Here is a 25,031-nt window from a genome sequence, read left to right on the forward strand (position 1 = left end):
CTTCCAAACTCTCCTTGTACCAGTTTCAATTTTTTTTTTATTGTTAAGATTCCACGAATTGGTGAGATCATGTGGAATTTTCCTATCTGTGTCTGGCTGATCGCACTTGGCATAACATCCTCCAGGTCCGTCCGGGTCTTCACAAAGGACAGGATTTCTTTGCTTCTTGTGGCAGAGTCGTGTTGCCTTGCGTGGATGGGCCACCGGTTCTTTCTCCCTCCGTCCATCGATGGGCGCCTGGGCTGTTTCCATGTCTTGGCCGCTCAGACGAATGCTGCCATGGACATGGCGTGGAGGTATCTTTGAGATCTTGTGTTCATTTGCTGTGGGAAAACACCCAGGAGTGGAATCCCTGGGTCCTAGCTTAACTGTTTTTCATTTTTGGGGGAGCCTGCCTACTGTTTTCCGGAGTGCTATGACAGTGCAACAGGGTTCCCCTTTCTCCGCGTCCCTGTCAACGTGTTTCGCCCCATCTCCCTGACGACGGGCATCCTGCCCAGTGTGAGGTCACGTCTCACTGGGGATCTCTCCGTCCTGCCCGCACGCGCACAGGGGGAAGGTTCCACAGCACGGCTGCAGCCACGGTTTCCAGATGATGTTGCTCAGTGAAAACTGGGGAGGCACAGGACTCAGGGTTCTCCTGTGCTTCTCCACTGCCTCGCCCACCCGTGAGACCACTGCGTGGTACCGGGGTTCGGAATCGGGGGCCAGGGGCCGCGCCTCGGAAGGGTCCCTGGAGAGGTCAAAGAGCAGAGGTGGGCTGTGCTGGGTCACGCCGTCCCCGGAGCAGGGGCACACGCCTCGGCCGTAGCAGGCCCCCGTCCCCTTGGGGTGGAACCGTGGCGTCATGTAGTGGACCTTCCAGAGTCTTCCGCCTAAAGACGGAAAGAGCAGTGAACACCTGACCTAAGTACCGGCCCTGGGGAAATCACCAACAACCCATACAAATACAGAGAGAGGAGAGGAGGAAACCAGGTGGTTCTTGCCAAGTGTGTCTATATGGTGTGCTCCAGGCACACAGAGGCAAAGGGACTCGTCCCAAAGTGCTCAGGCAGGCTGCCTGCAGGGATGACGCCCACATGGACTGTGCTTTCTTCATTCTTACCCTTCCCGCTATTTTGTAATTGTTCTGCATCCCTGTAGTAGTTTGGGTAATGGAGGCAAAGAGGACCCATCAACACGGTGATTGGCAAAGACCTCGCTGTGTTCCCAGGGGGTGCATTTGGGTACAGGGCAGATAATAAAGCCAGTCAGAGGGGGACATGGGGTGCAGCCCTAAGGTTCCCTTCCCCTGGACGTGTGCCCAGCACCAGCCACCATTTTCCATGTGATATGGATTCTTCTCAGCTTCTCAGAAACAGATTTGCTCTGTGATGCTGCATTTCATTCCTAATCACAGCCAGACTACGGTGCCAGATGGGCAAAGACTCATCTGCATGTCACCATGGCAGGTTTTTTTTTTCCCCCGCAGTGAGATGAACATTTACATTAGTAGACTGCCCTCCATACCATGGGTGGGCCTCATCCAATCACTTGAAGATGTAACAGAAAGCTGACGAGGTCCCCTAAAGAGGAAGGAATTCTGCTTGCCGAGCACAACACATGAGTTCTGCCTGAGTTTCTAGCCTTCGGACTCCACAGGACTGTGGGCTGGCCCTGAAGATGCCAGACGTGACCGTCCCCACAGCCACACATGACACAGTTCTTGAAAATCGCTGTTTCTGTCCACCCATTCATCTACATCTGTCTTTATCTTCCATCTCTATCATCCATTATCTACCTAGCTACCTCTCTGTCAACACTCAATCACTCTATTCTATCATCCATCCATCCATCCTTGATCTGTCATCTGTTCATCCATCCATCTGTCCATCTGTCTATCCATTCATCTATCCATCCATCCATCAATGCATCCATCCATTCTCCATTCATCTGCCGGTCCATCCACCCTTTTCTCTCCTTCCCTCCCTTCCTCTTACCATCCCTCTATCCTTCCCTCCATCCATTTATCCATGCATCCATCCATCCACTCTCTTTTCCTTCCTTCCTTCCATCCATCCTTCCATCCATCTGTCCGTCTATCTAGCCATCCATTGTCCATTCATCTGTCCATCCATCCGTCCACTCTCTTTTCCTTCCTTCTTTCCTTCCTCCCATCCTTCCATCTGTCCATCTGTCTATCCATCCATCTGTCCATCCATCCATCAATGCATCCATCCACATCTCCATTCATCCGCCCGTCCATCCACCCTTTTCTCTCCTTCCCTCCCTTCCTCTTACCATCCCTCTGTCCTTCCCTCCATCCATTTATCCAAGCATCCATCCATCCACTCTTTCCCTTCCTTCCCTCCATCCATCCCTCCATCCGTCTGTCTACCCATCCATTGTCCATTCATCTGTCCATCCATCCATCCACTCTTTTCCTTCCTTCTTTCCTTCCTCCCATCCTTCCATCCATCCATCCATCCATTCATCTGTCCATCCATTCATCAATGCATCCATCCATATCTCCATTCATCCACCCACCCATCCACCCTTTTCTCTCCTTCCTTTCCTCCCTTTTACCCTCCCTCCATCCTTCCCTCCATCCATTTATCCATCCACCCACCCTCTTTCCCTTCCTTTCATCCATCCATCCGTCTGTCCATCTGCCTGTCTGTCTACCCATCCATTGTCCATTCATCTGTCCATCCATCCATCCACCCATCTGTCCATCCATTTATCCATCCATCCATCCATCCATCCATCCACTCTCTTTCCCTCCCTTCCTTCCATCCATCCATCCATCCATCTATGCAGCCATCCCACTCTAGGTTCTGTTCCCTGGTGGGGGGGGGGGGGGCCCTTTCCCTTGCACCGGGGAAAGGCATGTACTCACTGTCCTTCTCGTGCCAACGTGCTGCGTGGAGGTACTTCCCACAGTAATGAAAGAGGAACTCGTGTGCTGAGTGCTCAGCAGTCCCTTGAAGCAAGGCCACCAGGCTACGGCCATCGATCACCCTGATTCAGTGAAGAGACAGAAGGAGGAGTCAGACCAAAACCGCTTAGCCTGCCCGGCACCTGAAAGTGAAACTCCTAGCTCGTAAGGGCCTTCTAAGGACAAGAGGAACAGAGATGAGTTGTTTCCCCAACTCTGTCCAGAGCTCAACAAGTTGCTGAGCAAGAGGCACGTCGCTGTTTCTAAAGAAAAAGTCACTAAATTGTGAGGTCATCTGTTATACAGAATGGCATACACAGTGTGCACACAGACATACAGACACCATTCCAGCCTTGCCCGTCATGGCCGCAGGACCATATTTTAAAAAGTCCTCGATCTGAACTTAATGTACAAATGTTGTACTTTTCCTTACAGTTGTAAAACACTTTTATTTCAATTATACCCTAATTAGGATGGTTCCGTATCCTGGGTCTACTTGTCTGGATCACGGTGCTCAGGGATGTGGTGAAACACCAGGCTGAGGATTGCTGTGAAGGCATTTTTTAGACATGGTTAACATCCACGGTGAGTGGACTCTGAGCAAAGCAGCGCACCCTTCACAAGGAAGGTGGGCCTCGCAGAATCAGTTGACGGCTGTCAAGAGCAAAGACTGAGTTTCCCAGAGAAGACAAAATTCTGCCTCAAGAGTGTAACAGGGGAATTCTGCCTGAGTTTGCAGCCTGCTGGCCTGCCATAAGGATTTCAATTTCTTAGCCTCCACAGTTTCAGGAGCCAATGCCTTCAATGCCTTATTTTATAAACACACAGACACTCGCACATACGCTGTTGGTTTTGTCTCTCTTATACAGGACTATTTATTTGTCCCCTTAAATGGAGGAATATCAGACTATTATCAAAATACTGACTGCTTTGTTTTGCCTTGGATTAGGTACAGTCTTTGGTCCTGTGCTAATATCGAAGTGATAAGTCATTTTTAAAACATGCTGTGATAGCCTCAACAATGCATGGGTAAGAGTGTAACTCAGGAAATCATAGGGAAAGGTGTTTCAATGGATGAACTTCTAAGGCTTTCATCCCGCCATTGTTGTGCTGAGTTATCAAATCTTACCCGAACGGAAAAGAAGTAGACGGACCCCATATTTTATTTAATCATGTTTTACTGAGGATGATTATTTTGCAGTAGGCTGTCCCCTCCCTTTGAGGATGTGAGAACTTTCTAAATGTTCCCACATCATGGTAGAATTTCTCCCCTATGTGTGAAATCATAAAAGGACAACTTTCAGCAACTGGGAAGGGAAGGGGTCTCATGATATGTGTACCTGTCCTGGGGCACACGGCCGCCCCCCAGCTGGACCACGGTGGGGAAAATATCCATCAGGCTGGTGGGCTCGTGGATCACTTGGCCAGCCGGCAGCACCCCAGGCCAGCGGAAGATCCCTGGGACGCGGATCCCGCCTTCCCAGCCCCCCATCCCTTTGCCACCTGTAAGGAAGCATCGTTAGAATTCTGCAGGAGATGGTCCCATCCACATGCACACCTGGGCACACCTGTCTGTCTCTGTATGTGCCTGGTTACCACACATAAACACTCACAGTGGCAGCCTGCATTTCCCAAAAACGTTTGCAGCAATAACTCCAGAACCTGGTCACTGCCCTATGGGCAGGTGGAGTCTATATGCTCTTCTTTTCAGATCTGGCAGGTCTTTGTGACCACGGGAACACACAGGGTGTGCAACGCATGACTTCAGAATTATAACGGGGGCTGAAATTTCACACCACGCACGGCTGGTGGCTCCCGTCTTCCTCTATCCTTCTTCCTTTTGGAAGGACCAGGAATTGGGTCTGGGAGCCCCTTCTTCTCCTCCTCTCCCACCTGCTCGCTGTACCATCCACCTGTTCCTTTACCCCCTTTCCTGGTTCTTCTTCATTTCTGGGACCCCTAGCAATAGCTTGGGGCCCGGTTCGGGTCTTCAGGAATTGCAAAGAAGTACCGATAAAGCAATCCTATGTTACAGAAGGTGAGGAGTAAACAGGCAGGGATGTGTTCAGAATCTTGCTAAATAAATGGGTTCTTTGATGCGGTTCAAAAACTGTCATGCACCTGCCTTCCCTTTGTACTGCTGCGTAACAAGTTACGGCAAAGGAGAAACCTCGCTCTCGTGTGCTAGGTCTCCGTTCTGTATGCTGGGAGTCGGGCGTGGCTGGGTGGCTTGGCGGCTACTCCGTTCTGGGTCCCACATTAGGAAATCAAGGGGTAGGCTGTTTGTAGAACATACCACCGGGAACCTTGAGAAGCTACTGAATAGCTCGGGGACGTGTATGGAGGACTGGAGTCATAAGTTACAAGTCGTAGGAACATACACCGTGAACTCTCATTGTTCCCTGGAGCGATGTTCTACAAAGTCACCGCACATACTGAACCATGACTCTCAGGTGTGTGTAACACACGGCCCGGTTCCAGGAAGACTCTGGTCCCTGTATTTCCATCAGCCAATCAGTACATTTCTGTGTGTGTTGGTTTAAAGAGTCCTTATTGGTTAGAAATCGTGATTCATTCTCACGAGATTCGTGGCCAAGAGCGCTAGAACTCGTGTCTAACACACTTACTTTCTCCATAAGACACATGGCAAGCATCTTGCCCTTGGGAACAAGGGATAGCCCTTCAGCACTACGGCCACGGGCCCTTTCAAGGAGCAAAGTCACCAACAAAAAGCAAACAAAACCACAGAAACGTGGCCATGAAAGAGACCATGAAAAGGACCCACGTCTATGTCTGAGAGAAGGAATGTAGGCACAGGGTTACCGCACCCAACCGTGGTTGACAACGTGCATGGCGGGTGACTGATACTCTTACTGCTGTTCAAACAAGTACAAAGGCATTGCAAATATTGATTTTGGGGTTGCAGATACATTTTAGCAAGTAGATGACGTCATAAACGTGGAATCCATGAATCATGCAGAAAACGACTGTATCAGACTTTTAAAAAGACGGCAACATAAAGGTACCACGCCCTAAATCTCACAAGATAGAGTGGAACACAGAGACATATGTAACTAAGGTTATAGTTACAGTGCGATGTTTGGTTTAGGATGGCATTTCTTTTAATTTTATCTTGATTATTTATTTGTAGATCTCCCTCTCCTACTAAAATATAAGCCCTTTAAGGGAAGGGCATGTGTCCTTTTTTCTCTCTCTTGGCACTCAGATAGGATTTGGTGGAGAGCAGCTGTTCAAGAATCCCCCTTTGAAAGCGCACACTCTTTCTCCCTTCTGCTGGGTCTCCAGGGTATATCGCTGAGAATCATTTGGTGGGTCCCGCATCTGCCTCTTAACCCCCAATATCCAGTGGTCTCACCTCGGAATATCCCATTCCATCCCCCTAGCTGGCCGTGTCGGTCTCTTGCCTCCAAATGTCCTCCGTGATCAGAGGCAAAATACGTGAACGTTGTGTTTTTCAAACCGTTGACTTCAAGTGCTTTAAGGATCTCCCCTTTAAGAGAAACAGAACAATTCAGGACAGAGCCAATGAATCACCACCCGCAAATTCAACCCAAATTTGCCCGTTCTTGCTAGAAAGTCCCATAAGGGGACGGTGTAGTCACTGTCATTATGAACGTGGTCACACAGTGTGAACCCTTTCTGATTTTCCTGATTCCACAGGATTCAGAATCTTGTTTACAAAGGTATCACTAATACAGAAAACAAAATAAATGGCTAAAGCCAATATGGCAGCAATTGAGTGTCCAGAATGGGCATTGTTGGCATATGTGTCCATAATGACCGCATGGGGCTGGCGTGTGGCAAGAAAGAGTCTGATGGGAGAATCCCCTTGAGATAGGAAGAACCCAGAGCTGTGAGCATTCATCTGCGTGTGTCGGCACATGGGGGCCAAGGCTCCGGAGAGCAGCGCCGTCTACCAGCCAAGCACTCACTTTATCCATGGAGACCAAGTGCACATCTACAGACCTGAAAGTAAAAATTTTACACCACATGGGGATTGTGCAGCACTGGAAATGCATATTTCTAGAGCACGATGTAATCCACGCTCCCGTTTTGGGGTTGTCTGCCTCTTTACTTGGTGCACCGTAGTACTATGTTTCTCCCAGGATAAGCCCTCGCACCCTGCAAGGATTTAGATGTCTGCATTCTTTTAAGAATCTATATACACTTGAAGGGAAGGTAACACTGTATCAACTACACATCAAAGTAAAAACAAACAGAATGTACAATCTCATCCAAAAGTAATGCTGGTCTGTTGCCCTGAAAGAGCGTTCTTGCTTCACATTCTGTAATATCTCATGATGGCTTTATTTATTTATTTTTTTAAAGATTTCATGTATTTATTTGAGAAAGAGAGAGCATGAAGATGGCGGAGAAGTAGACAGAGAGGGAGAAGCAGACTCCCCGCTGATCAGGGAGCCCCGATGTGGGGCTTGATCCCAGGACCTGGGGACCATGACCTGAATCGAAGGTATCACTTAACTGACTGAGGCACCCAGGTGCTCCTCATGATGGCTTTAAATAATGGGCTTTGTAAAAGGATGATTTTGTGCAGAAGTAGGCCGAAGGAGCGCGTGAGTGATATGGGGAACTTTCTCCCAATTCTTTGCCTTTTCTCTTCTTCTTTACTGCAGCTTGGTTCATGCTGAGGTGGCCCATCTGTTACCAAAGTTGAGCGGTGAGGCCAAGACTGAATGACGCATGGCTGTGCCTTGACTTACCTACAAGCCAATCCATCTCCTCCACATTGTCGCCATATAAACCATGCTGGCTTTTCCCAAGAAACCGTTTTGTGGTCACCAGGGGAATGTGAACATGCAGCAAAGACACAAAGAGGAGGAATGGCCTGTGCTTATTCCTGAAAGAAGAGAAACATGCTTCAGACACGATGGCACCTGTTTCAACACTATCTGAGCCATTTGAGTCCTTAAAACCCATCACCCTGTCGGGGCTCATTTAAGAAATTCAAAGATGATACAGACTCGGGTACTATGAGAACTCATCTCCTCTTTAAAAATGGGATTACCTTTCAATATAGGAAACGGCCTCGCGTAGCATGTGACCCGCCGTTCTTTCCAAAACCATGGGCTGCTCTATGACCTCATGGTTTCTCATCAGGATACAGTTCCAACGACGCACAAACCCAAAGCTGGCGTACCAGGAGACGAGGAAGAGGAAGACGAGGCTGGCTGCCCCCAGGACTCCCTTCCAGGACACAGAGATGAACCCACAAGTCTTGCCAACCGCAACGGTCAGGACCCCCAGAGCCGCCATCTGGGTGTAGTGCCATAGTCTGGATCTAGTCATGGCGTCCACTTCTGGGGGCCTGCCCGGCTGACAGTCATTCACAAGCGTGAAAGGCATGCCGTAAAAATAGTCAAATCCATGGTTCAGTGGATGGTGGCAGTGATCGTTGCGGGATTCACAGTTGACACCCTGGTGCCATTTTCCTGAAGATAAGAGCAAGAAATTAGACAAGAACACTCATGGAGGTGTTCTGTTTGACCCCAGTCATCTTCTCAATAATTCAGATTATATAGTTACCCTGCCCTTTGCAAATACTGAACAAACATATGGAGGTCATGAGATTAAAGGTTCAAGACTTTCTGAACTGTTAGGAATTATAAATTTGCACCCTAGACTATTCTGCTATTAAATAACTCAGAAAATATCATTTATGGATATTTCTTACTTAAAAGACAGCCCCTTGATAAAAGGAGTTGGTTCTAGAATAATCTTATAACAGAGTAGAAGTAACCAAGTAAGCAAGAAATGCTTCTAAGACATTTTTTTCCCCAAAGGCAGTAATTTTATAATATCATTGAGATGGAACATGAGAAAGCACATATATCAGATTCTAGGAGGATATACAAGAAATGGGTTCTCTCCAGATGCTCAGCCAACTTAAATTTAGCTACAAAATAGGACACAAAATAGGACAGGAGAGGGTCCAATGTACTAGTCACCATAATTTCCAAGTACAGAAGTTAAACGGGGTCCCCGTCCTCCTCTTCCCTCCCATGACTCATAAAGGGTCTTCAGAACCTTTGGGATTGGTTCTAGTCCCAAGCCCGGAGACTTTCCTTTCTATCCCTGCTGACATTTAAGGACGTGTCAATGTCGGGATGGGGTGAAACAGGTGGAGAAGGAAAGTATACAGGATGGTCTCCATCTTGTCCACGGTCTACCATTTGGAACGTGAAGAACGGCCTTGTCTAAGTTCAGATGGGGTGTGTGCACCAGAAGAATAAAGATTCACAGAAGGAACCAATACACAGGTCTACAAGTCCAGCAAACACAAAATGAATCCACTTGTCTAGTTTTAAACACATCTCCACCCACAGAGTACAAGATACATGGTGGGCTCAAGGACACTGGGTCGTTGACCCAATGGTGGAGAGTTGGTAATGGAAAGTTCCAGTCAATTTGGGTGGGTAAGCAGCTCTGCTCTACTTCTCAGGATTGAAAAGAGAAATACAGGTGATAGAGCAGATGTGTACAAAGTCCTTGAAATGCCCTTGAAAATGGGATATGTGATATGCTGAGTATCTGTGTCTCCCTAAAATTCCTATGTTAAGACCTGACCATCAGGGTGATGGTATTTGGAGGTGGGACCTTAGAGGGGAGATCATGGAGCCCCCATGAATGGTATTAGTGCCCCCAAAGAGATTCATGCCTTCTTCTCACATGTGAGGACACGAAGAGAAGATGGTTGTCTCTGAAGCAGGGCAAGGTCCTCACCAGACATGGAGTCTGGATCTTGGACGTCTCAGCCTCCAGAACTGTGGGAAGTAAGCCTACATAATCTCTATTTCTAAAGTAGCCAGGAGATTTTAAAAGGGGGGGCAGAAGGGGTGACTACCCCGTGTCCAACCCAGTCACCACCTTGACAACATGGGGGTGTCACAGTCCCCTCTGAACTCAACAGTGACTCTGAGTGTGGAAGAACCAGTGAGGAATCGAATGCACACAGACCTGATTGAATCTTCCCTTGACCAAGGGGTTGGGGAAGACACCCCCGTCATCTGGCCTTGGAGATTCCTGTTAAGACAGGACACTACTTCTAAACACATGGGCTGAGCAAGGACTGAAAGTGTTCCCAAGCATCTGGTCCATGACAGGTGAGTGCCCATCTGTAAGGAAGCCACCAAGCAGGTGTCACAGTGCTGTTCTCAGAAAGGGGGTCTTACGAGGTTGGCCCCTGACTCATCATGTGCGAGAATCATCTCTCCAGAGGATTTACATCATTCCCTAAATAATAAGTGTGGCTCTGGTTGTAAAATATTTGCAAGACATGGTTTTGCTGAATGCCTGCTTTCCTTCTGGAGGCTGGGGTTTGGGGGTGGGTGCCAGGCAGCGGGTGTCTAGGAGACCAGCCCCTAATACAAAGCCTGGGAATGGAAAAGAAAGAGGCAAATCCCCCAAGAGGTTGAATTCAAATGGCTTATCAATGACAGAAGTTCCAATGGTGTGACTGATCCAAGAGTGGTCATATGGGGTCAGCACCCAGTTTTGGTTCTGACATGTAACTTTTTCCCCTTGTAGGGAAATAGGCTGATCTTCCTGCCCCCTGAATGGTATGAGTACCTATAAGGCCGGTTGCATAACCTTGCTGCTGTAGGATTCTTGCAAACGTGGTTTCGTTCGCGGGGAGTCCGCCCGATCCCGCGTTCCACTGGAGGGCGCGGTACCCATCATCGGCTTCCATGCCTGCGGAGCAGAGCAGAGAGCAAGCACTCACTCTCCCTTGACGACAACAAGGGTTCTTGCCTGGGGAGGAAGCTGGCCCTTCACCCTGTCTGGGATTGGTCTGGGTTTCACAACTGCAGGACGGGTGCTACTGGCATCAGCTGGGGGAAACACCCAACAGTCCCCAGGCTGCCCCCACCATGGAGAATCATCCAGCCCAAATGTCAGCAGTGCTGAGGTTGAGAAACTCTGCCTTGGCATGAGAGAGTCTGTCTGTTTCTCTCTATCATCTCTCTATCCATCCATCCATCCATCTCTTCACCCATCTATTCAAGTATCATCTATCTAATTATCTATCAATCATCAACTGCTTACCTACTTACCTATCCATCCATCCCTATATCTATCTATCTATCTATCTATCTATCTATCTATCTATCCATCATCTATCTCTATCATCTATCATCTAACTCTACCCATCCATCCACATATCCATCAACCCATCCACTCACCCACCCATCTAGTCATCTATGCACCTATCCATCCATCCATCTATTAATCTATCATCTATCAATCTATTATCTATCTATCATCTAACTCGATCCATCCATCCATCCATATATCCATCCACCCATCCACTCACCCACCAATCTATCCATCTATGCACCTATCTATCCATCTATCAATCTACTAATCTATCATCTATCAATTATCTATCATCTAACTCAATCCATCTATCCATATATCTATCCACCCATCCACTCACTCGCCCATCTAGTCGTCTATGCACCTATCCATCCATCTATCTATTAATCTATCATCTATCAGTCTATTATCTATCATCTAACTCGATCCATCCATCCATCCATATATCCATCCACCCATCCACTCACCCACCAATCTATCCATCTATGCACCTATCTATCCATCTATCAATCTACTAATCTATCATCTATCAATTATCTATCATCTAACTCAATCCATCTATCCATATATCTATCCACCCATCCACTCACTCGCCCATCTAGTCGTCTATGCACCTATCCATCCATCTATCTATTAATCTATCATCTATCAGTCTATTATCTATCATCTAACTCTATCCATCCATCCATATATCCATCCACCCATCCACTCACCCACTAATCTATCCATCTATGCACCGATCCATCCATCTATCAATCTACTAATCTATATCTATCAATCTATTATCTATTTATCATCTAACTCTATTCATCCATCTATCAATCTACTAATCTATCATCTATCAATCTATTATCTATCTATCATCTAACTCTACCCATTCATCCATATATCCATTGACCCATCCACTCACCCACCCATCTATCCATCTATGCACCGATCCATCCATCTATCAATCTGTTATGTACCTATTATCTATCTATCCATCTATCTATCTCTATCTTCTATCTCTGTATCTTCTTTCCTTTATCTATCTATGGCAGTGGTTCCCAACCAAAGGTAATTCTGCCCCCCAGGGAACACTTGGAAAACGCCCAGTGACATTTTTGGTTGTCACAACTCGGTGGGGAGAGTGACTGCTACAAGCATTTTGCACATAGAGACCTGAGCCCCAGCACCTCAGAATGTGACCGTGTTTGAAGATCAGATCTTTAAAAGAGATAGGGTCTTTTAAAGAGGCAAAAAAGAAGTCATTGGAGTGGGCTCTGACCCCATAGGACTGGGGTCTTTATAAGAAGAAGAGTTATAGACAGACGACCACGTGAGGACAGGGAGAGAGGGCAGAGTCCATACGCCAAGGAGAGAAGCCTCGGGGGGAACCAGCCCTACTCTGGATCTCAGACTCTGAGCCTCCAAGATGGTCAAAAAAGTAATCTGTGGTGTTGAGGCTGGTCCATCTGTGGTATTCCCTACAGCAGCTCAGACAAACTCATACGTCAATATTCCAATATGTGAATGTACCAGCTTATTAACCCCCTCTCCCACTGATGAACTGTGTCCATGTTTGCAAACATACATGTAGACATACAGACGACGTACGGTGCTGCTGTGAACGTTCTCATTCCATCTTTTGTAGAACCTGCGTGTGTGCACATGTTGGGCGCCTAATTGCTGGGTCATGAGTGTGCATGCTTTCAGCTTAAGCAGACAAACACATCAGGGCCCCTTCCTGAAGCCTCAGGGTGCATCTCACCAGCCTCTTCCCTGTCCCTTTCTGACTCTGACCCTCCTGCTCTCCCCTTAGAAGGACCTTTGTGATGACACTGTGCCACCTGCATAATCTAGGATAACGTTCCCATCTGAAGATCCTTCAACTAGCCCCAGCTTCCAAGTCCCCTTTGCCATATAAGGAATTAGGATGTGGGATCTTTGGGAACCATCCTTTAGCTCCCTACACGCTCATCCAAAGCCTATCTGACGTCAGGACTACACAGCCAGATGGGCTAAAATATTTAAACAAATAAACACAATGTCAGCCATAACCAGCTACCCTTGCAGAGTGCCCGTCTCTGAATTCCCAGTCAACCCAATCATTGCATAACTACCTAAAACACAGCAGTCTTCATGTCATTCGAGGGGATGTCACTGCAGATTATATGTGCACCGTTCTCCCCTGGATCTCGACCATCAATGATCATATTGAGGACAAGTAACGAGTGGACGCAGATGTGCCCCCTTCTCGGTCGTCCCCACAACACTGACCTGATCTGAAGGCGTGCCTCCCCGTGAGGAAGGAAGATCTGCTCGGGGTACAGAGAGGGGCGGCCGCCAGGTGCTGGGTGAGTCTCACGCCTTCCTCTGCAAGCTGGTCAATATTGGGTGTCCTGAGCAAACCATACACAAACATCCCTGTCAAGACAGCTCTTATAGGGATCGCTGCACCAAAGGGCACCGTGCAGAGTACATCAGTGTTTCTTGAGGGTTTTACCATTAGTTGCATATGGTGTCTTGTAAAGGCAGATGAACCCATCCCCAAAACAACCAGCATGAGCACATGGACTGAGAACCACTTGCTGCAAAAGGGGCTGAGCCCTTGTCCCAGGGTCCGGGCTGCGCCTAACCCACTGCATGCAAAGCCACCCTCTGAGCCCACTATGTCACCCGGAAGTCTTGTGGGCTGGGAACAAGCTTCTCTGGATGCTATTGCTGTGTGTAGAGATAAGAGTTCTTGCTGTCCGCTTCTGTCTGCCAGGAGGCTGTGGCCACACCAACCTACTGGCTTGCAAAGGTGGGTTCCTTACTACTTGCTACACGTTGCTCCTCTGTGAGCATGCTCTAGTTCACAAACGGTAAATGGTCTTCCCAGTCCTATGGGGGAAGGAATGCCATGCCTTTCCTGCTTGCACCACCAAGTTTCCACATGGGTGGGTTAAATGGCAGAGGGTGAGTGGATTAAGGAGACACGGGAAAACAGCAAGACTTGAAGCCACTGGCCAGAATAAAATCTGTGAGAGCTGATACCTAAAACTTCCTTACTGAGCAGGTGTTCCAATGGCCCAAGGTCAAAGGCATCTTTGGAGAGGACTTGAGGCATGGATGGAAGCCTTCCTTGTTGAGTATGAGTGTTGGTGGAGGGTGCAAAGGGAGTGGACAATGGTCCACAACCATTATCTATGGGGAAGAGGAGCCTCAGTGTCCCTGTTCTCCCAGTGACCTGGGAGAAGCACGCAGACGTGACCATGGCTTTGCTGAAGGTCTGGGCAGGTCCAGGCTGAGTCATAGCGCTAGTAGGTGCTGTCTTCTTGGACACACGCCTCTTCCAAAGCCTTGTCACCCAGAGGATCCCCATCTGTACATTTTGTGGATAGAGGACAGAAGTACGATGACTCCTGAAGGAGCTGTGGGTGAACTGAAGGACTTCTGGGAGCCAGTGGGCATCCCAAAGTCCTAGTGTAGGTTTTCGGATTCAAGAACTTCAGATGCATCAAAACCATTGTCAAGACCATCCTCCAAACGCTGAGGTAAATGCCTTTCTTACTAACTCAGATGGCTGTTGCCAGTTTTGAAGACCACACTTCTCGTTTTAATTGTTGCTTTTGTTTGGGGTGAACATAGTACACGTTGTCTAAAAAACATGAAACTTTACAACTGTATCCTTCAAAATCCTCAAAGGTGGAGAAGCACAGAGGTCAGGGGCCGAAGGACAGTGTTCAAAGGATGTTTGGTGTAAATGCATGGGAGACCAGTAAATAACTTCTAAGTTAGTGTAGTAATATAATAGTGTAACATCTTTGGAGACTATTAAAGTGAAAAGATGCATTTTTGGAATCCCTGTGTTATCTTTAGATCCAATGACTCCTTAGTCACTGGAGTGATCTCCCCGTTTGTAAGAAGACAAGCAAAGCTGGGAGACTGAGCCACTCGTCCCTGGTCACGGAGCTAGAGCATGCCAAAGGAGGGTTTAACACCTTCGTTAAGTCACACCTTATCCGTGTGACTTAAAAAAATCCACCGAGGGTGGCATTCTGAGGGTTGTGAGACAAGTATGTCCATCCTCAGGCTCATATCTTCCATTAAGCATGGATTTTATGATCATTCGCAACCACCCGTCCACTTTGGGACCACTAAAGCTTTTTTCCTGATGGCTTTGTTCCTATTTAAAGACAGTGCCCCTCGCCTTCTGGTGTGTAAGCTGTTGTCTGTACTCATTCAGCCGTGGCTTCCAGGCCCATCCTGCATGCCCAGAAACCACAGCTGAGGTCAGTATTTCAGACACCAGCTGCCCCGGGCTGCTGCTGGGGCCCTGCCATGCCCCTGTTTTCAGAGGACAGCTGTGTCACTCAAGACCGTTCTGGCCACTTTGCTCATCTTGGACTTTTAAAAAAAACTGCAACCAACCCAAATACAAATGCTGTTATTAAAAAAAAATCACCCATTCTGTACTCATGCTGGTTGTTTTCAATAACCCACCTGTAAAAATTTACTTTTTTTTTTTTTTTAACTAAACTACGAACACGAATTCCAAGGGCTTATAGGATTTTACCAAGTAAGTATAATTATATTAGCTCTGACCTATTTTTAAGGCTACAAAAGTTCTATCTCTAGCTTGATATCTAATCTATTATGTACCAACCTACCATCTGTCTACCCACCCTTCCATCCCTTTCCATCCATCCATTCACCATCCATTCATTCACTCATCCATTCTTCCATCCACCCACTCATCCATCTACCTGTCTTTCCATCCATGCATCCATCCATCCATCCAACCATCCATCCATCCATCCACCCATCATTCTATCTATCCATCATCCATCTCTCCATCCACCCATCCATCCATCTTTCCATCCATCCATTCATCCATCATCCATCCATCCATCCAACCATCCATCCAACCATCATTCTATCAATCCATTATCCACCCATCCATCCATCCATCCATCATCCATTCATGCATCCATCCATTGTCCCTCCATCCCTCCACCCATCCATCCATCCATCCATCATCCATTCATGCATCCATCCATCGTCCCTCCATCCATCCATCTATCCATCCATCCATCTTTCCATCCATCACCCATCCATCCATCCATCCATCTACTCATCCATCCACCCACCCATCTATCCAACAAACCATCCATCCATCCATCTATCTATCTATCCATCCACCTACCCATCTATCCATCCATCATCCATCCATCCATCCATCTTTCCATCCATCCATCACCCATCCATCCATCCATCCTTGCATCCATCCATCCATCAATCCATCCAACACTTGTCTGTTTAGCTATCTCTCTTCTATCAAGTATTTATATCCAACAGATGTCTTCATGATTATCTACATTGTGGATCAGAATGAAAAATACCACAGGTTTCAACCTCAGCACAGAAATCGTCTGTAGAATCTCATTCCTCCACTTGTTAAAAGATACCCTAAGACAGGAAAAATGCTCCTGATTTTAAATTCTGTGCTTCTCAATCAATTAATGTCATCTCCTTCTTTCCCTAACCAAGATGACTGGCATATATAATCCCAAAATATTACTCTCAAGTGCCTTTCATTTTTTTATGCATTCTTTCTCTTTTAAATAACCCTCTGGCCTGTGGGATCAGATATTTTTATTCTAAAAACAGAGGGAAAGTATGGGAGTGTCTGAAAATGGTACCAGTGTGCTGAGAGACAGCCCAGTGACTCTCACAAAAGGATTGGATGGGCAGGGCATGTATGAGATTTTCCTGAAAGAAGACATATCTTTTCTTCCCATTATACTAATAAAACAAGCAGGTTACACATGTATTTGCAGACTGGTTTCTGTCATTAACACAGGTCTGGGGCAGGGGTTCACTTCCATGTTTTGCATCATGGTCCCAGAAGGAAAGGTGGAGATCATCCAAAGGCCTTATGTGAACAGGGGAAACTGGGGCTGGATGTATGACTGATGGCACAGATACTGAGAAGCAGGGTTGGGGCCACAGAGTCAGTCCTGGGGCTCCCTATTCTGTCCTGACCTCCTGTTCCCCTGACCCTCGGTGACTACATTCATTACACATCTCTGAGTTCTCGACTTCCCTTTCTTACGAGGCAAGATATGAAACACAGACCCGGTGTGTCCCACATGAGCAACCGGAGTGACTCTAAACAAGGGTATCTGATGCCTTCTAGGGTATCTAGGCACAGCAGATCCCCTGGTTGCTGGAGAGAATTCTACGGAATACACTTACTTGTGAAAATGGCTTATATGCTAGAGGAGTCGGAATGATTTCATAGCAAATCTCCAAAGGATGAAGGCATGGATGCCTTAGAGCATGTGCAGTCAACTCCCCTCGAAAGCCAAGACGGGGTGTAGATTTCCCTAAACCGGGTGATTCTTACGTCTTCTACCTAACAGCCTTGATGGCTTGCTAGGGCAGAATTGTTAAAGCGAAGTGCCCTGCTCGTGTTGGGGTGGATGGACGTGCCGCGGAGACAACATTTTGAAGACCACAGAAGTGTAGTAGGTTTGGGCAGAAAGTCCACATCCTCATAGGCTGATCAGAAGAGGCATGGACCCTACATGGGTAAGGGGCGCCCTGCAACCCATGGGGCCAGCTGGTTCAATGTCTTCATCACTGAGTCAATGCATTAAATTAAGAGAATATCTCCGCCGTCTTTAGGATGCCCCCAAACACCCTTCTTGCACTCGGCCTGTATTTTAGTTGGAAGGAGAAACACTGGACATTAACAACAAAAATCATGGGTGCTGCCCCCTAGCGGTGGTATTGGTTATGCAATCCCAGTTTCTCCATTAATTTCTTGGCTTAAGTTTTCTTAACCCACAGGGGCAGGCTACAGGAGGTCCTGAGGGGTTAGGAATTCGTCCTATGAATCCTGGGGGACACGATTCAGTCCATTACAGAGAGTGATGGCTGAAAGAGGGCAAGGCGTGCTCTTGGGCTGTGAAAATATTCTAAAATGCGTCATAGTGACTTCTTGGGAGCTACCAGAAGCCAATGGATTGTCCGGTTTTGTTGGGGGAATGGTCTATCCCGGCAGGTATAACTAGGCAGGCTCAGCGTGGGGGAGGAAGGTCCCTGCATACACAGGGCAGTGTCTGCTGCTGTTGGAAAGGTCGTGACCAAAGTGGGTGGGCCCGGGTCTGTGCCGAAGTCCCAACATGGACTGCTAACGTCAAGACAGATCGTGTGATGCTGCCGAAGTGGTCTTTCTAAAAGAAAAGGAATGAGGTGCTTCTTGTCTCCTGTTGCACAGATCACGCAAACACCATCGTGCACCCGTTGGCCAGGAGGGAAGACGCAGGAGCCTGCAAACTGTGAATGCTGAGGTCCGCTGAGGTCCGCTGAGGTCTCCACAGTGAGTGAGTAGCAGCCTCAGGGGCACAGCTGTCCTATCCTAATCCCCGGTATTTGTGAATAGGACCTGACTTGTAAATGGGTCTTTACAGGTGTCATTAGTTAAGGATCTGAGATGAGCTCATCCTGGACCAGGGTGGCCCTAAAGCCAATGACAGGTGTCCTTGTAAAAGACAGGAGACGAGACACGGACACAGAGGAGAAGCCACGGGAAGACAAAGGCAGAGATGGGAGGGACGCCGCCACCAGCCCAGGGACGCCGCCACCAGCCCAGGGACGCCTGAAGCCCCAGAAGCTGGACAAGGCAGGAAGCTGTCCTGGTGCCTCTGGAGGGAGCTCAGCCCTGCCCCGCCTGGATCTCAGACTTCTCATCTCCAGGACTGGAAAGAGAAGAAATTCCTGCGTCTCAAGTTACTCCATTTATGGTGTTTTGTTCAGGCAGCCCTAAGAAAGGAATACACCCACTCACCGGAGTGCAATGGTGTTTGAACATTTCAGTTTAAGATCCAGCTTCCTGGTCAAAAAATAGTTTCTTGGGGGTTCACATCTGATGAGCCGGGGCTTTCCCAGTACAGGCAGCTTTCAAAGACATCGTAAACCAGATGCCTCCTCTTACACACACACAGACACACACACACACACACACCCCAGGACCACCAGCATCACCAGCACGTTATACCTGAGCGTATGGTTCCCATAGCAACCAAGATTCCCGATGCCAAGATCGTCCGCCATTATCAGTAGAATATTGGGTTGAAGGGCATTTGCTGCTTTTAACTCGGACGTCCTCAGGAGCAAACACAGAAGGAGCAGACCCCATAAAAAGTCCCTGGAGAGACAAGCAACAAGGCCCAAATTAACGTTCAGGATTTGTAATGTTCAGCCGGCATTCCAAGCGGCCTGCTGGGAAGGCACGTGAGTTTGCCCTAAATTAGGATTTACCTCCTTCGGTGGGCGCTCCTTAAAGCGCAGACCGGAAGCGCAGACCGGAGGGCCGAGCGCTTGTCTTCCAGGGCGCGCTTTCCCTCCTTTCCCCGTGCAGAGGCTGCCAGAGCGCCCTCCCGTCCCCGGGGCGACCCCACAGGAGGTAGGCGGACCCAGAGGGTCGGAGCAGCAGGGGACAGACATTTTGAAAGGAAAAATGTGGGATTCAGGGTAACCGGACCACGCCAGGTGCTGGTGGGACCCAGTAGTGACAACACGGTCTTGGAGCGCGCGTGGCCAGCAAGGCGCCTGCAGGGCGCGCTAGGCACCGCGCGGGAAAGGGATTTGGGGCGTCCGGGACGCGGATCTCCGGCCCTGCCCGCCGCGTAACCGGGAGGGACGCAGGGCCTGGGGCGCCCTGATCCTCATTCCTGGCTGGCAGCTCGAGCGTGCCCCGAGGCCGCCCAGGAAGGCCCTCAGTGCTGTCCTGTCCCCTGATTGCGCCCCAGTGCGCCAGCAGTCCGGAGCAGGGAGGCAGGGAAGACCCCGGCCGCACAGCGCGGGGGCGGAGCGTCCAGAGGGTAGTGGAGAGCGGGAGGAGGGGACAAGGCAGCGCTCCGGCGACGGGGTCTTGGGGAACTGGTCAAGTCTTAGGGCTGGGGGCCAGGCTCTGCTCCGGATGTGGGGGTGGGCAAGGCTCCGCTTGGGCTGCGGAGGCCGGGCCGGAGGCCGGAGCGGGCGGGGCGGTGTCGGGAGGAGGAAGCCGCGCGCTCTGGGAGGCGGGGAAGCGGGTGCTGGACCGGACGTGTTTCAGAGTGGGGGAGGGTGCGGCCGGTTGGGGGGCCCGGCTGGGGGGGACGGAACGAAGTAGGGATGGGGGGAGGCGACGAGCGAGGGTGGGGTGGGGAAGACGTCACGGTGCTGTTGGGGGTGCGGAACCAAGGGGGGGACCCGGCGTGCCCTAGAGAGGGGGGGGTTGGGTATACGGCCGCACTCCGGGGGGGTAGGTGGCAGCGAGCGGGAGGGGGCGTGTGCTGGACCGAGGGGGCACGCGGCAGCGCTCAGGGGCGAGGAGGGTGCTTTGGGGTTTGGTGCTGGTGCAGGAGGGGGGACGCGGGAACAAGGGAGCGCGACCCACACAGTGGGGGATGGGGACTAGGCCTCGCTCCGCCGGGGCGTGGTCTCCGAGCACAGCCCGGCGGTTCCCCTTCCTGCCGCCGGCCCTCCCTTCCTCTCCTCCCTCCGGCCTCCCCTCTCCTCCCGTCCAGCTCCAGCTCTCTGGCCCCGCGTCCCTGCGAAAGCGAGAGGGAGATCGAGCTGCATTTTGGTGACTCCAAGGCGCACACACCGCCCGCGCGTCCCGGGGGCCACTGTCGACCAGTGTGCGTCTCCCCCAGCCCTCATACCCGCCCCGAGTGGGGGCCGTATCCTCGGGCCCCGCGCACCTGGCAGCGGGCGCGGTGCGTCCCATCGGAGCCCTGGGAGCCGTGGCGGCGCGCGGGCCTGGCGCACTGGACCTTGCCCCCAGAGCGCGGAGCCCGGACCCGCCCACGCAGCGGAGCCCTCTGGGCGGGTGGACCCCGTCCCGCCCCAATCCGTTTAATCTCCTGCCGCAGTGGGCCTTCCGGGAATTGATCTTGGAAACCGGTTTTCCCGAGGGAATTGATCTTGGAAACCGGTTTTCCCGAGTCTCGGTGGCCTCCAGGTGGGCACTCCCGGGAGAGGATGAGGAACCCCAGCAGTTTCCAGCACGTTCTGGAAAGTTTTGGGGACTGCTCCCGTGCGGTCTGGCCGCCTGGATGTGAATTTTGTTTCACTAGGGTCCGGGATGCCATCCCCCTTCTCTACGGCCAAGGCGGGGGGGGGGGGGGGGCAGGGGTCAGGTGTGAGCTGGGCTAGTTAGACCCTCACCCACAGGACTTGACACCAGGGGGGTGGTCTACCTGGTGGTCACCTCCCCGTCCTGGTCCGTATTAGCTGCCCAGAGTTCTCTCTGTCCCTTTCCAACTCCGTTCTGCGTTTTGGGGAGATAGTCACTGGGAATTAAGGCTTGCCAAAAACTTGAGGGTTGGGGCAGTTTGCTGAAGGATCTGTTTGGAGAAAAGACAATTTTGCCTTAGAACTGGCGGCCCTATTTAGCTCACATTTCCCTAGAGGCCTCTGGAGAAGCCCACCCTGTCCGCACCTTGATCTCAGGACTTCCCAGCTTCGCAGCTTGGAGAGGATGAAGTTAGGGGGTTAAAGCTGAGCCTTGCAAAGTCATGATGGTGGAGCGCGCTGCGCGCGCGGGCGCGCGCACGCAGAGAGAGGAGCTTGGGTGCAGGGTCCAGAACAAAGTCCCCATCCTGCTGGTGTCCCATCCTGGGCATGTCCAGTGCAAAGCCTGCGGGCCAGGGGTCTTGGTGCTAATGCAGGGACCTCCCACACAGAGCAGGAGAACACTGAATACCCAGCACAGCCCCCCCACCCCCCAAGTTCTGGGTTTCCCGAATTTCTAGGGCATCCGTTTGCAGAGAATCATCGCTTGAAAAGAGTTAATAAACCCAAACTCTTGAAACTAGCCCCAGGCAAACCTTTTCTGGGCTATGTTTGGTGCTCCCCTGGCCTTTGTCAGCAAACCCATCTGGTACAGAAGTATTTTCCACGGGGACTGAGTCTGGATGGGGACAGAGCAGCCTCCTCCCGGTGGGGCTGCGGTTGGGGAATGGAAATCCCCATGGCAGGAGGGGCTTTGCTCCTCACTTGTTGGGGGTCCAAGGGGGCTGAACAAGCCCAGTGTGGTTCGGTTGACTTAGGGGTGATGGCACACTGCTGTGTCTTCCTTATACCTTTTGGGTTTTGGGGTGCAGAACTGTCCCACCCACATAAAGGGACGTCTTAACTTCACAGGGGAGTTGTATTTGGACCAAGAATTACCCGGATGAGGGAGGGAGCTAGTTCTCCCCGGCAGGCAATGATTCCGGGTCGCCTTCCCGATCACACCAGCAGAGGGGGAACCGGCCACAACAGGGCTGGAGCCACGGTTTCCAGGTGTTGCCCTGCGTGTCCAGCTGCAGAGGAACCGGGCTGAGCGTCTGGCGATGCTCCTCCACGGCCCTTGCGACCGTGTCCATCACCTGATGGAACAAGGGCTCTGTGTCCGGGGTGAGGACGTGGGCTTCGGAAGGGTCTCTGGACAGGTCGAAGAGTAATGGTGGGTCGTGATGGGCCACTTGGTCCCCGGAGCACGGGCAGACCCCTCTCCCGTAGCAGGCACCGGCACCCTCTGGGTGGAACACTGGGGTTGTGTAGTGGACTTTCCATAGTCTTCCTCCTGAGGGAAGGACAAGAACCTTGGGGTTGACGTGGAGAAGCAGAACGATGGCTGGAGAGAAGCTGAAATGAATGGTTGAGCAGATGCCAATCCACGCCATGGGATGGGATCAGTCATAAAAATAAATGAAGCTCTGAGACCTGTTACCAAAACACGGTGCTCCATGAAAGAAGCCAGAAACCCAAGGACACAGACTGTGGGATCCCCTTGGTAGGAGAGTCTGCAACAGGGAAATCCGTAGACCCAGAAAGAACACCAGTAGATGCCAAGGCTGGGGAGGAGAATGGAGAGTGAGTGCTAATAGGGACGGGGTATCTTCGGGGGAATGGAACGTTCTGGTACGAGACACAGATGCTCTTTGCACAACATAGTGAATGTGTCGAATGCCCCCAAGTTGTACCTTTTAAAAGTGAATTTTGCAGCATCATGGGCTGAAATCGTGTCCCTCCAAAATTCATCAACCGGATGGAATCAGGAAGTGGAGGCTTTGGGGGATTAACAGATCACAAGGACAGAGCCCTCAAGAACGGGATGAGTGCCCTAACGGGATGAGTGCCCTAACGAGGGCCAGGACAGAGCTTGTGTCCCGTGTCTCTCCACCACGCGAGGACACAGCGAGAAGGTGGCAGTCCACCGGCCAGCAGAAGCCTGTCTGGGTTGTCCAGCCCCCAGAACTGGGAGAAATAAGTCTGTGGTTTGTAAGTCACCAGTTCGTGGCCTTCTGCGGAGACTGAATTGCAGCTCCGTAAAGCTGTTTGCAGAGGAGTTAATTCCTCATGCATAGTTTCAGGCGAGATGCTCAGAGGCTTAAAATGGCAACAGCTGTTCTCTTGAAGTTTGCTCCCAGGCTCACCGCACCCCCACAGCTAGGCCGGCACCCACAGGAAAAGGAAGGGAGGGAGGGAGGAGGAGAGGACAGAGGAAGGGAGGAACCAGCTACAGCAAACCACCTCCGGCCTCTGGGAGGGCACCAGACAGAACTCTGCCTCAGGAAGGGACCTTGAAAGAATGGAAGGGAGGTCCATTAGGGCTCCTGCACCGGCCTCCTGCCTGGATGTGGATCATCCCAACATCACTGCCTATCCTGCCCGGCTTCCTGCTTTGGGGAGGGAGGCCCCCACACCCATGCTTTGTATCCCCCACAGGGCAGTGAGTCTGGGGAAGCCACATGGGTAACCAGAGGGGAGAGAGCAGGATTCTGGTGAGCCTGCCTCCTCCAGGGGCAGAAAGGCCAGGAAGCAAGGACAGATAGGGGTCAGGATCAGGGTTCTAAGGAAGCCACGAAGCACAGCCCTATGGACCCATCAAGGTCACTCACTGCTGTGATAATTCAGGAAACGTGTTGAGCACAAAGAGAAGACAGGTAAGTCTTAGGGAGGCAGAAGAGGCCAGATGGGGGTAAACCCACAGAAATAAGAAAACTGTGAAGGGTGGAAGGTGATGGTGGACGTGTGAGTGTTTGTGACTGTGTGTGTGTTGGAGGGAGAGGTTGGGTGCATCATGGCAGGATTCGTTTGGGTCAAGAAAGCCTTGATGAAAAGGTAATGTTGCATTTGAACATCGAGAATGAGCTAGTCACGTGGGGATCCACCCCTCCTTTGAGTCCATTTGAACATTGAGAATGAGCCTTTGAGTGGGGTTCTCAGACATGGGGAGGGAATAGGTCATTCTACAAGGAGGAATTTGTACTGATGTGTGTGCACTGGGTGGTCTTGGGATGGCTTTCAGCAGGGGGGCTAAGTGGATTATGCATGTAGGATGAACAGTGGATCTGCAAAAGCCAGTTCGGGTGCCCTGGAAGAGGCTTGAGCACTGGGAAGACACTCCCCATCTACTGCCCTTGAAAAAGTAGAGAAGCATTTGCCCAGTGACTGAGAGATGAGAGACCCGTAATGGGGAAGCCACAGTGTAAAAGGACAGATCGGAACACTGGATGTACTCATTTGTGCTCTCAGGCATGCATGGACGTAGATTGGGATGTAAAATGGAATGATGGGTTTTAAGGAAACCCTCAAAAATGGAAGGAAAGGGGTAATACATACCTTTTAAAAAATGAAATGTAGCACTAAAAGCCATACCAGATTACAGTAATATTGAAGAGAATGGGTGAAAAGGGAGGGGCATTTAGGGGGAAAAAAATGGAGGGTAATGTCCTCAAATAAGGGAAATCCAAAGAGGTATTCCTTCTCTCCTGATTCAGACAGTTAAAAAAGACTTGTAGAGAATGGTTTTGAGGAATGGAAAGACAATTTAAACAATAGGAGAATATACAGCCCTTCCCAAACACTGGTGAGAAAAAAAAAAAAATCAGAAAACCTATGCAATCATAAAGTCATGAATCTGATCAATTCGTAGGGCAAATCCAACAGAGGAGAAAAGGTCAGGAAATGT

The 25,031-nt window shown here is 50.2% G+C and overlaps 2 protein-coding genes and 1 long non-coding RNA gene across 5 annotated transcripts in view; 1 reads left to right on the forward strand and 2 right to left on the reverse strand.

Moving 5' to 3' along the window:
* Positions 1-20,915, reverse strand: LOC123935816 (arylsulfatase D-like). Its single transcript, XM_045996613.1, has 10 exons — positions 20,773-20,915; positions 19,083-19,232; positions 13,313-13,434; positions 10,526-10,648; positions 7,965-8,388; positions 7,660-7,796; positions 6,294-6,428; positions 4,258-4,420; positions 2,879-3,000; positions 1-875 (listed from the first exon to the last, which is right to left on the reverse strand). The coding sequence occupies exons 1-10, from the start codon at positions 20,796-20,798 to the stop codon at positions 508-510; spliced, it is 1,770 nt and encodes a 589-aa protein (XP_045852569.1). The 5' UTR covers positions 20,799-20,915; the 3' UTR covers positions 1-507.
* The window catches only part of LOC123935817, a 12,538-nt gene continuing 6,709 nt past the window's right edge, over positions 19,203-25,031 (forward strand). The window contains exon 1 of one of the 2 annotated variants that reach the window (XR_006817023.1): positions 19,203-19,318. This is a non-coding gene — a long non-coding RNA (uncharacterized LOC123935817). Of the gene's footprint in view, positions 19,319-19,405; positions 19,491-25,031 lie in introns of those variants that run through there. The other variant, XR_006817022.1, reaches the window with a different exon arrangement.
* Positions 21,880-25,031, reverse strand: part of LOC123935815 (arylsulfatase L-like) — a 20,120-nt gene continuing 16,968 nt past the window's right edge. For both annotated transcript variants that reach the window (XM_045996612.1, XM_045996611.1), the window contains one exon: positions 21,880-22,640. In XM_045996612.1, the coding sequence (XP_045852568.1) occupies positions 22,261-22,640 (380 nt within the window). In that variant the 3' untranslated portion in view covers positions 21,880-22,260. The remainder of the gene's footprint in view (positions 22,641-25,031) is intronic.

Source organism: Meles meles, chromosome Y, assembly GCF_922984935.1.
Source record: "Meles meles chromosome Y, mMelMel3.1 paternal haplotype, whole genome shotgun sequence".
NCBI classification, from domain to species: Eukaryota; Metazoa; Chordata; class Mammalia; order Carnivora; family Mustelidae; genus Meles; species Meles meles.

Coding starts and splice junctions, on each gene's coding strand:
- LOC123935816 (XM_045996613.1), bottom strand. CDS start 20,798: ATGGGACGCACCGCGCCCGCTGCCAG. Junction 13,435..19,082: donor TATGGGAACCATACGCTCAG/GTATAACGTGCT, acceptor TGGTTTGCTCAG/GACACCCAATATTGACCAGC. Junction 3,001..4,257: donor GGCCGTGTGCCCCAGGACAG/GTACACATATCA, acceptor TCACTGAATCAG/GGTGATCGATGGCCGTAGCC.